The sequence below is a fragment of the Primulina tabacum genome, chromosome 1, assembly GCF_025594145.1.
Source record: "Primulina tabacum isolate GXHZ01 chromosome 1, ASM2559414v2, whole genome shotgun sequence".
In the NCBI taxonomy this organism is placed as follows: Eukaryota; Viridiplantae; Streptophyta; class Magnoliopsida; order Lamiales; family Gesneriaceae; genus Primulina; species Primulina tabacum.
This window is the reverse complement of record NC_134550.1, coordinates 43,662,320-43,674,531: the sequence shown is the minus strand read 5'-3', so window position 1 is coordinate 43,674,531 and position 12,212 is coordinate 43,662,320. Positions and strand designations below refer to the sequence as shown.

The 12,212-nt window shown below is 35.1% G+C and overlaps 1 protein-coding gene and 1 pseudogene across 2 annotated transcripts; both read left to right on the top strand.

Annotated features, from left to right (window-relative positions):
• Positions 1-1,163, top strand: part of LOC142520876 (topless-related protein 3-like) — a 9,821-nt pseudogene extending 8,658 nt beyond the window's left edge.
• LOC142544271 (topless-related protein 3-like) lies at positions 935-11,400 on the top strand. Of its 2 annotated transcripts, none has more exons than XM_075651339.1 (25): positions 935-1,296; positions 2,009-2,188; positions 2,320-2,433; positions 4,602-4,760; positions 4,957-5,131; positions 5,256-5,385; positions 5,590-5,672; positions 5,763-5,898; positions 5,995-6,104; positions 6,353-6,422; positions 6,502-6,575; positions 6,645-6,740; positions 6,831-6,923; positions 7,890-8,017; positions 8,132-8,366; positions 8,484-8,648; positions 8,731-8,814; positions 9,038-9,190; positions 9,266-9,376; positions 9,466-9,645; positions 9,721-9,849; positions 9,957-10,052; positions 10,204-10,386; positions 10,476-10,651; positions 10,976-11,400. In XM_075651339.1, the coding sequence occupies exons 1-25, from the start codon at positions 1,217-1,219 to the stop codon at positions 11,193-11,195; spliced, it is 3,360 nt and encodes a 1,119-aa protein (XP_075507454.1). In that variant the 5' UTR covers positions 935-1,216; the 3' UTR covers positions 11,196-11,400. The 2 variants fall into 2 exon arrangements, with proteins under 2 accessions (XP_075507454.1, XP_075507448.1); XM_075651333.1 differs by having other exon boundaries at positions 936-1,296; positions 5,557-5,672.
• Positions 11,401-12,212: the final 812 nt, after the last annotated feature.

The window sequence follows — 12,212 nt, the reverse complement described above, 5'->3', positions numbered from 1 at the left end:
TGATTCTCGATGTTTAATTATTGTTATCAAATTTAATAATGCAAATTTATTAGTCTGTTTAGTAGTGAATAATATGATGTAACTTACGATTCAAACATTTATATGATATCTTTTTAATTAAAAAGATCATTACTATAATTAAAACAAAAATTTATAAATAAGAATATATTTTAATGTAAGTATTATTTTTAAAAAACAAAAGTAAATATGAAGACTAAAAAACTCTAATATAAAAAAATTTGATAATCATTATTAAAGAAAATGAAATATTTTTTTTAAACGAAGCTAAGAAGTTGGATTACTTATTTATGAGAATAAGAAACTTAAAACATAACATGTATAGTGAAATTTATTGGTGTACTAATTTTAAAATTTCGACTATTTTGATCTAATTGTTGATATAACACCAAAAATTGTTGAAGTGACACTAGAAAATAATAACAAGACTTTGAAAAATATTGATTTGTCAAGTTATTACGTTAACAATTAGATAACAATCGATGAAAGTTAAAATTTAAGGTACGAAAATCAAATTTAAAATGTTAATGTAACAAAATGGGAAAAATAAAAGTTAATGAAAAAAATCATATCAAAATTATTAAAATGTGTTTTTATAAGTGAATTTTATATAATTATAATTATAATAATTAATTAAATATCTTTAAAATTTTGTTGCTTGTAATTAAATGAGGAAAGCGACATGATGCAGACCTATATATTGCATCTATGGACGTAACCCAAACCCCAAGATTAAGTACATTTAAGTCTTCCATTTCAAATCCGGCCACTCACAACACTTTATCCTCCGTGTCACGCATTCTGATTAGAAGATTGCTTATCGCTGATAGGTACTTAGGATTATATAAGTTTTTGAACTTATCAGTGATAAGTCAGTGTGAAAAAGAAGACCCCTGCCAAACGCATCGAAGATAGCGAGACCAAGTCTTTTTTCCCCACCACCACCTCCAATTCGACTCTCTCTCTCCATATATGTATAGACGTCGCATGTATGTATGTATATATCGTAGTCTCTCTCTCTCTATACATCTCTCTCCGATTTCTCTCGTCGCAGCCTTTCTTTCCCTTTCTATCGTGTGCCAGACGGAGAAAACCCTAGGAGGATAGTGAAATTTGGGGCTGAGGTTCCGTCGGTTAGCGGCTGAGATTTGTTGTTGGGGGCGCCGATCTGTTGATTTTGTTGAGTCTTAGGTGGGAAATGTCGTCTCTGAGCAGGGAGTTAGTTTTCTTGATACTTCAGTTTCTGGAGGAGGAGAAATTCAAGGAGTCTGTACACAGGTATCTTAAGCTTCTGCCTTTTTTGTTTGTATTATATTTTGATTTTTTATGTGGTTGAAATTAGCAACTCTTTTTTTTTTTTGCCGTTTGTCTGTTGGTTTGTGTGTGTGTGTGTACATGTGATTGAGGATTTTTTTATGAGGATGTGATGGTAAAGTACCAAACTTTAGTGATATACAATTATTTATTTTTAAAGCCAATAAGAAAATAGGAGAACGCATACAGTTGATTTGGTATGATTAGTTGTTTTAGTTACATAAGTTTTATTACCAGCTTTTGCTTTTAGACAAATTTTGAAACTAAATTTATGGCAATTGATTGTTTTTCGATCATGACCTGTTATTACTTCTCAGGCACTTTGTTAACATGACATATTTAGATCACCTCAGATGATGTTTTCATTAATATCTGTCTATGGAGGAAAATGAGACAAATACAAATCAAGTTGAATAATATTTGATGACCTATACTTCTGTAATTGTTTCGGGTTGGAAAGAGAACGACCATGAATAACTGAAATAGAAATCCTGCTTCTGTTCGACAAGTTATTAAGTAGAGAAGTTGGCGTCTTTGTTATTTGAAGAGTGTTTTTTTCAACTGTAATAACTCTGAACTGCCTTATTTCCTTCTGTTTTAACTCAATGTGAGAATGACATAGCACTAGAATGCTCGAGTCTCGACTTCATCAATCATTTGTTACTCTATCTTTTAGGCTCGAGCAAGAATCAGGTTTTTTCTTTAATATGAAATACTTTGAAGAGAAAGTGCATGCTGGTGATTGGGAGGAAGTTGAGAAATACTTGTCTGGGTTTACAAAAGTTGATGACAACAGATATTCAATGAAGATATTTTTTGAGATACGAAAACAAAAGTATCTTGAAGCTCTTGATAGGTAAACTCAAAATTTGTACTTGGTAGTAAACTTTAAATAGATTTCCACATGATATAATTCAATTTCATTCAATTTGTTCAATCAAAAATATTTACTTCTTCCCATTTGATTACTAAAATTTCTATCATTAGGCAAGACAAAGCAAAGGCAGTCGAAATTCTGGTGAATGACTTGAAAGTGTTCTCAACATTCAACGAGGATTTGTATAAAGAAATCACTCAGCTGTTAACGCTTGGCAATTTCAGGTAGCTTTCCATTATTAAACAGGGTTCAAGAACTCAACTGGTTATAATTCATGTCTTTTTCATAATTGTCTCGGAAATTATCTCCCTCTTTAACTTGCGGTTTTTTAAATTAAGTATATGATTTCTTTACTACATTTTATCGCTGATGTTTTTAAATGGTAAATTAAATTGAAGAAGTCGTTCTCAGAAAATTGCTTTGAAAACATAAAAATCTCATTGTAATTATGAATCTTCTTCATCTATATTTTAGAAATAAAAATATACATTGAATTAATTTCGTGGCTCCTCTGATCTTGAAAATGTGTGTGAAGTCCGTGAATAGATAAATATGGATGACCAACGAGAAGGTTTCACTTTTCATGTTTGATCATATTACTTGTGTTTGCATGAGATCGACTTTTCTCTCTATCAAACTAGGAATCATGCTCGTGAAACTATTTATACTATGTGACAATGGATATCGACAAACTTACATGGCTGTTAAAGATTGTCTGAATACATATTTATGATTCACTACAAATGTTTTTGTTTGCTATCAAACACAAGCTAAATATATATTTTCATTACAAGATTGACAAGAGCCCAACACATGCTAAGATTCATACCTTCATTTGAAATGGAGTGTTCTCTATTAAAGATGGTGTCAGAGCCCGGAGGAATGTTGAGAAAATGACAATACTTTATCGGAATTGTTTTGTTAATCTCAAAGTGTCCTGAAGTTGTCGTGGACTAACCCTTTTTGAAATCACACTGTAGACTCTTATTGATCCAAGTGAAGTGAAAAGTTATCATTTATTTGTGTGGAAATATATGTACGTATGACATTGGACAAGATGTAATAGCATTTAGAACCGAGGGCACATGCGAAGTGATTGCTGGACTTGAAGCAATACGGTAGGCTTTGGTTGAGTAATAGCAGGGGCAGGAAAACCATTTACAGGAAATAATATAAACATATTCAAAAAACTCGACTGAATGAGTTATTAAATACACGTGGAAACATAAAATTTGCGGAATGTAAATAACACACCAGGTTATAGATATTCGAAGGATAAATCCTTCTCCGCACTTCTTCCACTCCTGAAAGCAATCCACTTGGCAAACTCTTGTACAAATGGCAAGACAATCCCTGGTGTAATTTTATGTCGGCCAACTTGCCAGTTAAACGCTGACAACATCAGTTAAGCACTGAATAGCTCTTCTTTCAGTTTGTATGGAATTATTTTATATGTTGTCATGGTCTGCAAGCTAATCTCTCATTCAACTAATCTAATTATTCATTTCTTTAATATTTTGAGCTGTTGAATTTTAATTGAATTGGCACCTAAAACTCTCAATAGGTTCTGTAAATGTGAGTTGTTTTTTCTTGAATCTTCTAAGAATAGCTTTCAACCCTCTCTTGGCTCTTAGCTCCTAAGTAGGCAGCACTTGGCTTGTTCTTGAACGATGCATATATAGTTGCATAGAAAACTAGTAGTTATATATATCGCCGTGACATACCAGTTGGGGATTTTTCAGGATGTTTCTTTGGGTTAGTTCTACTTGATAGTTCATCATTTATCAAGTAATCCTTATGATTATTTTTAAATATTACTACAAGCGATTATGCCAAACTATCATTAAACCAGTAATTTTGTTTCTATGCCACAACCAACTGTGCATAAAATATGCTAGCAATATAACTGCTATTTTGTTTATCAAAACAAATATGTAACGGTTGAGACCTACCAGAGAGGGATTGGATTTGATTATTTTATGTTATACAATTGTAATGGTGAAGAACTGTTGCTTTGCTGCTGATAGTTGGCTTAGGAAAAGAAATAGTTTGAATTGTAACTTTAAAGACACCTTCCTCGATGTCCAAGGAAGTGGATTTGTATTGGTTATGTAGTAGATATGATGTTTCTTTTTATTTAGTTATACCTTTTTTTCCCTGATATGAATGACATATTGTAAAACTTACATAAATCGAGGACTGAGGAATGATGAAGGAACTTGTGAGTAAAATTTTGTCGTCTATTCGTTAATTAACTAAATAAATCGTTCTTTTGTTGTGAAATGTAATTATTTGTTTCCTCAAGTTACCCATTGATAAAAGAATATGTATAGTGGAAATTAAAATGGAAACTTTTGTTTATCCTAAATTTATTAAACTTTATTGATGGCAGGGAAAATGAGCAGCTCTCCAAGTATGGTGACACTAAGACAGCTCGTAGCATAATGTTGATTGAACTCAAAAAGCTAATTGAAGCAAATCCTCTTTTCCGCGAAAAACTTGTTTTTCCTACTTTGAAGTCCTCTAGATTGAGAACCCTTATTAATCAAAGGTATACTGGTCTCTGATTTCTACAACCATGTCATTGCGTGCTGTGAGATCAATTGCTGTTATGCCACGTGCCATGAATTTCAATCCCTTGTTTCTTCTCCGTATGTTTATTGTTGAGAGTGGCAAACTTTTGTGCTATTATCTTTCGTCTTTTTCCGATTTTGCTGCATATTTGAAGTGTAACTTTGTCTTTACAGTCTGAATTGGCAGCACCAGCTCTGTAAAAATCCAAGGCCAAACCCAGACATCAAAACCTTGTTCACTGATCACACATGCAATCCTCCAAATGGGGCTCTTGCTCCAACTCCTGTCAATCTTCCCAATACTGCAGTTGCGAAGCCTGTTGCTTACACATCACTTGGAGCTCATGGGGTATACAAGAATGTTTGATTATGATGATGTTCTTTACTGATTCTATTTTGTCCTTGTGGTCCAATCATCAACAGGTATGATGCTCGCAAAATAATTCATATCCACTTCTTTTCAATACTTGCAGCCCTTCCCACCTGCAGCAGCTGCTGCCAATGCTAATGCTTTAGCTGGTTGGATGGTGAATGCTGCTGCAACTTCATCTGTTCACGCAGCGGTTGTTACAGCATCTTCATTACCTATCCAGCCTAATCAAGGTGAAAACTTCTACATTTGTCCGAAATTTGGTGCTAAAGAAGCTGAATGGTGACAAGCTTTGTTTTTTCTTTATGAGTTTCTTTATGCAACAAATATGATGGGATGGTAATCGTGTGAATTAGCTATGGTGCTTATCGTATTTTGCTTTTACTTTTTGTATTTTACAACAGTTTCTATCTTGAAGCGCCCAATTACTCCTCCAGCTACACTTGGTATGGTTGAGTATCAGCATGCTGATCATGAGCAATTGATGAAGCGATTGCGTCCTGCACAATCAGTTGAGGAGGTAAGACTGTTGTGTTCAGAATACAAATAATACGACAAAAAATAAGCTGTTTGTTTGTTATTTGAACAATAATTTTTATGCTACGTCCAGGTTACATATCCCACTGTTCGCCAACCAGTATCTTGGTCCCTGGATGACTTACCAAGAAATGTAGCTTTCACATTGAATCAAGGATCTCCTGTAACAAGCTTGGAGTTTCATCCTTCACACCATATGTTGCTTCTTGGTATTATATTCTCGTAGTCTGTGTTTGAAACAATTCTAGACCATGTTTCTCCTTGTGAATTGCACCAGCTGTAATTTTTACAATGTTTATTACCAGTGGGATGCAATAATGGCGAGATAATACTTTGGGAAGCTGGAATTAGGGAGAAGCTGGGTTCGAAGTCCTTCAAAATCTGGGATATACTAGCTTGTACATCAACATTCCAGGTTAATAATGAAGGCTGAATATTATTATTGTATAATTATACCCCTTTACATATAATGATTCACGTCCCTTATATTCTGAAACTCCTAGTAGTGGTTTTTTTGCAGTACAAGTGTTGTTGCACTGTAGCCTAGACTATTCTTTTTTTTTTTTTAAAAAAAATAGCATACTTCCAATTATTTGTATGACCATTCCTTTTGTACTTTTCAGTCGCTGTTACTGTTTTCTTATAAGCGAAACTTTTGAACAGACTTCTGCTGCGAAGGATGCACCATTTGCCGTGAACCGAGTTACATGGAGCCCAGATGGGACTTTCTGCGGTAAATTTATATTCCCCAAATGCTGTGGTTAGAATAATATATCTGATCTGTTTGTGATATGTGTTTCTAAATGATGCAGGAGCTGCATTTTCCAAGCATTTAATCCATTTGTATGCCTTTGTGGGACCAAGTGACCTGCGCCAGCATCTTGAGGTATTGTGTGTGTTTTTTTAGTCATTGAAGTGTTTGGAGCAAAAGGTATTAATTTCATTGTTTCTGCAGATTGATGCTCATATTGGAAGCGTAAATGACATTGCTTTTGCTCAGCCAAACAAACAGCTCTGTGTTGTGACTTGTGGAGATGACAAGTTGATAAAGGTGACGAGGAAACTTCAAAATCCATTTGGAAAGATGATATTTAGATTCTTATCGCTGTCACAAAATGACTGAAGGATAAACTTGAAACAGGTGTGGGATGTAACAGGAAGAAAACTTTTTAACTTCGAAGGGCATGAAGCACCCGTTTATTCTATTTGTCCTCATCAGAAAGAGAATATTCAGGTATTCCATCAGAGAAGGAATATTATTTTTTTAAAAAAGTTCAGTATTGGCTCATTCTTGTAAAATCTACAGAAAGTTTAGGAGGAAAGGTTTTTTTCTTTAATGAAGAGAAACTTGCAAAGTTACAAAAATCAGGTATATAAGGATTTCTGCTTGAAGGATGCTATAATTTATGGTTGTCTTCTTTAATCTCATTTCTTTCCCTGTTGATCTGGTTTTTTTTTGGGGTGGAGGATTCCTGTTGCAATCAATTTTAAGTTGAAGTCATTGGAGAGATGGAATATCTTTAACAGTTTGCTGATTAATTTTGGTCTCAAATCCCATAATTTCAAGCCTTATGTCTCCTAAAAGGTTCATCTGCTGTATAAAAAGGACATAATGACCTCAACATAACCTGGAGATTAATTCGTTTTTTTTTCCTGAAATCCTGGCAATGTTGAAAATGGATGTGGAAGTGTTTACTTGATAGACAAAGACCTTACAAAGAACTTGAAATGCAAACAATAAAGACGTTCCCAAAATTGCTGGGTGAGCAAAGAATAAAATGTAGTAACTTTCGCAAATACAAAACTTTTTTTTGTGAGCCAAACCATGCTCTCACATACAGCAGAGAAATCCTAAAACTAGAAGTGGGAGAATATTAGATTATGGAAAAATCTCTTTATTTTACATCTCTCACAAAAAATATTCTTGTTATTAACTGTATTTGCAGGATATTCGATCCTCGTTGAAATATTAGTAGTTTTAGTTAAGTTCCTTCTTCTTGCCCAAGCATATTTCAAATTGATCTGCTCTGTTGTAGCTGTCACTAATTTCCTTGCATGTGCACTTTGTTTTCTACTCTTGTATAGGAGGTCACTTGGTTTCTACAGTACTGGAATGCAAACATTTTTGCCAGCATCTATTGCTTTAAGAATCAAAGGACACTCTTTAAGTGTTGAATAATTTCTTCTTTTGTGGCTGCAGTTTATTTTCTCAACTGCTATTGATGGGAAAATTAAAGCTTGGCTTTACGATAATATGGGATCCAGAGTTGACTATGATGCTCCTGGGCATTGGTGCACCACTATGCTATATAGTGCAGATGGAAGTAGGTAAGATACCATTTGTTACTCAATTCTGTTGCATCTGGTTATGCTGATTCATGTGCTTTGTCACGTTATTTTTTTAATACAAGTCATTCATGGACATTCTTTTTCCTTTTCTAGGTTGTTCTCTTGTGGAACAGGTAAAGATGGGGACTCCTTTCTAGTGGAATGGAATGAAAGTGAAGGTGCCATAAAGAGAACTTATACTGGGTTCAGGAAGAAGTCAAATGGTGTTGTGCAGTTTGATACAACCCAGAACCACTTTCTGGCCGTTGGTGAAGAAAATCAAATTAAGTTTTGGGACATGGATAATGTTAACATACTTACGAGCACAGATGCAGAAGGTGGTCTTCCGGTGAGTTGTAAATTTTATTTGTAATGACTAACATCTTATAATATCTAAACTATCTCCTTTATTATTTCGTGGGATAAAAATTTAAGAAATTCGATTCTGAAACATATTTTGATGCAGAATCTTCCGCGCTTGAGATTTAACAAGGAAGGGAATCTGCTTGCTGTTACCACTGCTGACAATGCAATCAAGATTTTAGCAAATGCTACTGGTATGAGGTCCTTAAGAGCTGTTGAAGCCTCACCTTTCGAAGCTTTAAGATCTCCGATGGAAGCTGGGATTAAGGTGCTACATATTCTTGTTCATCCTAATCTTTAGCTGAGTAACAATGTCATTGCATAACAATATTTTCCTTTCTTTTGAGCAGGTCTCTGGATCTTCTGTTGCAAATGTTTCTCCTGTAAATTGTAAAGTAGAGAGGAGCTCTCCTGTTAGGCCATCACCCGTTCTTGTATGTCAAATTTTCATCACCCATTCTTGTATATCAAATTTTCATCACCTATAATGTACAAAGACACTGTTAACTCGTTCTCGATTATTTTTTTTTTATTTTCTGTGTTGATTGCCTGGATAAAAATACGTAGTAATTTGGAATCAACTTGTTCTCTTACTTTCTTACTCTCATTTCCTTTGCTTTCTGATTATGAACTTCAAATTATGGCTTGTTGTTTCAGAATGGCGTTGACTCCGTGGGTAGAAGCATGGAAAAGCCAAGAACTTTGGATGATGTTAACAATAAGATTAAACCCTGGCAGTTGACTGAAATTTTAGACCCTGCGCAATGCCGCATGGTAACCATGCCAGATAACACTGATGCTACCAGCAAGGTATCTATCTATTAATTTATGCTTAATCTTTTTGTAAAAATCCAGTATATGTTACTATACATGTTTTGTGTATAGGTTGCACGGCTTATTTATACAAATTCAGGTGTTGGAATACTAGCACTTGGATCGAATGGTATCCAGAAGCTGTGGAAGTGGGTGCGCAATGAGCAAAATCCGATTGGAAAGGTAATGGAATGAATTCAGGTGTTTAACTCATGTTTGTCAGCTTATTTGATTCGTTTCATAGATTTTATCTAAATATGCTGTTGTCTAAGGCCACTGCCAATGTTGTCCCACAACAGTGGCAACCAAACAGTGGTCTTGTTATGACTAATGACCTCACAGGTGTCAACCTTGAAGAAGCAGTTCCCTGCATTGCTCTTTCTAAAAATGACTCTTATGTGATGTCTGCTGCTGGTGGGAAGGTTTCATTGTTCAACATGATGACATTTAAGGTAAGTTCACAGATTCCACATGCCAAGTGTTCTGATTGACCAGATATTTGGTATTAGTATTTTATATTCTGTCAGGTTATGACTACGTTTATGCCACCGCCACCAGCTTCTACTTTCTTGGCATTTCACCCACAAGATAACAACATAATAGCAATTGGAATGGAGGATTCTTCTATCCATATCTACAATGTCAGAGTTGATGAGGTAAACTTTATCTGTTCTATGTTATTTGTAACTTCTGCTATTTGTGGTGGTGCACACGTTTGCGCCTAATTTACATTTACTAATTAATTAGGTTGCAATCTTGACAGGTGAAATCAAAACTGAAAGGCCACCAGAAGCGCATTACTGGTTTAGCTTTTTCCACTAACCTCAACATATTGGTATCTTCTGGTGCTGATGCTCAGGTTAGTTTTGTTTTATACTCTTTTTTCCTTCTTGTACAAAGTGTTGTGCAAGTTCTTTTTTCCGGTCTTGTCAAAATAGTTTCTTTTTGAAATATTATATGCGATTGGAATGGAAATTTGGTTTCCTTGCTTGATAAATGGCTTTATGCAGCTTTGCATTTGGAGCATTGACTCATGGGAGAAGAGAAAGGCAGTTCCCTTGCAACTACCAGCTGGCAAAGCACCTACTGGTGATACCCGGGTGCAGTTTCATTTAGACCAGGTTCGCTTGCTTGTATCCCATGAGACGCAGTTGGCAATTTATGATGCCTCCAAGACGGAGCGTATACGGCAGGTAAAGAAATTACATAATACAATGTGTTTTTTCTTTCTTTTGGATGCATTTATTATGATCTTGTGTTCTAAGGATATTGCTCATAATAGTGGCTTCCGCAAGGTGCTCTTTCTGCTCCAATATCATGTGCTGTGTACTCCTGCAACAGTCAACTTGTTTTTGCTTCCTTTTGCGATGGTAATATTGGAATCTTTGACGCTGATACTCTGAGATTAAGATGCCGCATTGCCCCATCTGCATATATGTCCCAGACAACATTTAATGGGTAAGAAAACCATGTCACCTTCTTGGCCTCGTGATTAACATCACAAGTATTTTCAACTCTTTTTTATGATAATTTAGGTTCATGAATGATCAAAAAGCTTAGAATAAGGGACTTCATGCTACACTCGTTTAAATGTCATTCATTTTTCTTCAAATTAAAGGATCTCTTCATGTTATGGGTCGAACTTTTCGATGCTGCGTTTTCTTCTCCCTGATATCATTCAAATTCTACGGTGGCATCCTTTTTTTTTTCTCAGTCCAATGTCCTGGTGCTTAAATAGAAGAGTAAATGGTATTATCTTACACAGTTTATATTTCATCGCAGAAACCAATTTGCATATCCAGTTGCAATCGCTGCATATCCACAGGAGCCAAACCAATTTGCAGTTGGATTGACAGATGGATCTGTCAAAGTGATAGAACCCTCAGAATCCGAAGGAACATGGGGACTCTCTCCTCCAGCAGAGAATGCGATGTTAAACGGTAGGCCTGGTTCATCATCGATCACTGTTAGCAGCCATGCACCAGATCAGGTCCAAAGATGAAGTTTCTTTTGTTTTGCCTCCAAATTTGTCACTGGTGCGTATTTAATCAGTACAGATGTAGGTTCTCGGTCACTCTTTTGCCCCTCATCAAGTCAAGCTCTGTCATGCCTAGAAATATTCATATTGTAAGAAACGTCTGTAATTTGCCACGTGTATCTTTCACCATTCTAATATTAATTTGTGCATATGTTTTCCTTTGTGTTAATTTGCTGCATTTAGAGATGTTATAAAAATGCAATCGAGGTAATATTTGAAAAGTGTTATAATATATGATTGATTGTTTTTTTTTAAATTAATTTTTTGTTTTATTTTTATTTTTTAAATTAATTTTTTTTAATATTAATATTTTTAAATTATTTTTTGTTTTATTTTTATTTTTGGATATTAAATAATTGTTTGATACATGTGAGACAACATAATTAATAAAAAATAAGATGATTTTTTGTAATAGCCAAGCTTGGTGAACGGTACAGTTTAAGATTTAATATATGTTTATTGACTATTTGGTTAAGTTTAAGTATAGTTTTGATGTTAAGAGTTGCGATTTATGGTTTATAGTATTGTTGGTTATACGTGTTATGTGGTTTTATTGTAGCGTCATTGCGATTTAATTCATGGTAATTTGTATGTTGAGCCAATTGGTATGAGGTCAATGGGAGTGGTTAGATATGACATAGAGGTTCAACTTTCTTGTTGAGAGTGTTGCCGGATTATGAGGAGAAATGGCGTTGCAATTCGATTTTTAGATGCAAAGTTTGTTGTGGCTACAGAGGTGACCGCACCCGCGGTCAGTTAGACACCGCACCCGCGGTGTTTGGGCAGAGACGACAGCGCACCCGCGGTCGTTCCTTACGGATTTTTGTATGTTGTCTAGTACACTCAGCGCACCCGCGGTGATGAAGCTAGCGCACCCGCGGTGCATGTGCAGTAAAAGCGTGTTTTCGAGATTTAAGTGATATAAGACAAGAGTTGGCTCATTATTTCCTTATTCTCCCCACTCTTCTCGGTTTGCAGCTC

Excerpts from the sequence above, each read along its gene's own strand:
- LOC142544271 (XM_075651333.1), top strand. The coding sequence starts at position 1,217 with ATGTCGTCTCTGAGCAGGGAGTTAGTTTTCTTGATACTTCAGTTTCTG. Across the intron at positions 9,377-9,465 it reads AGCAAAATCCGATTGGAAAG|GCCACTGCCAATGTTGTCCC; the intron begins GTAATGGAATGA and ends CTGTTGTCTAAG. Across the intron at positions 10,387-10,475 it reads AGACGGAGCGTATACGGCAG|TGGCTTCCGCAAGGTGCTCT; the intron begins GTAAAGAAATTA and ends TGCTCATAATAG.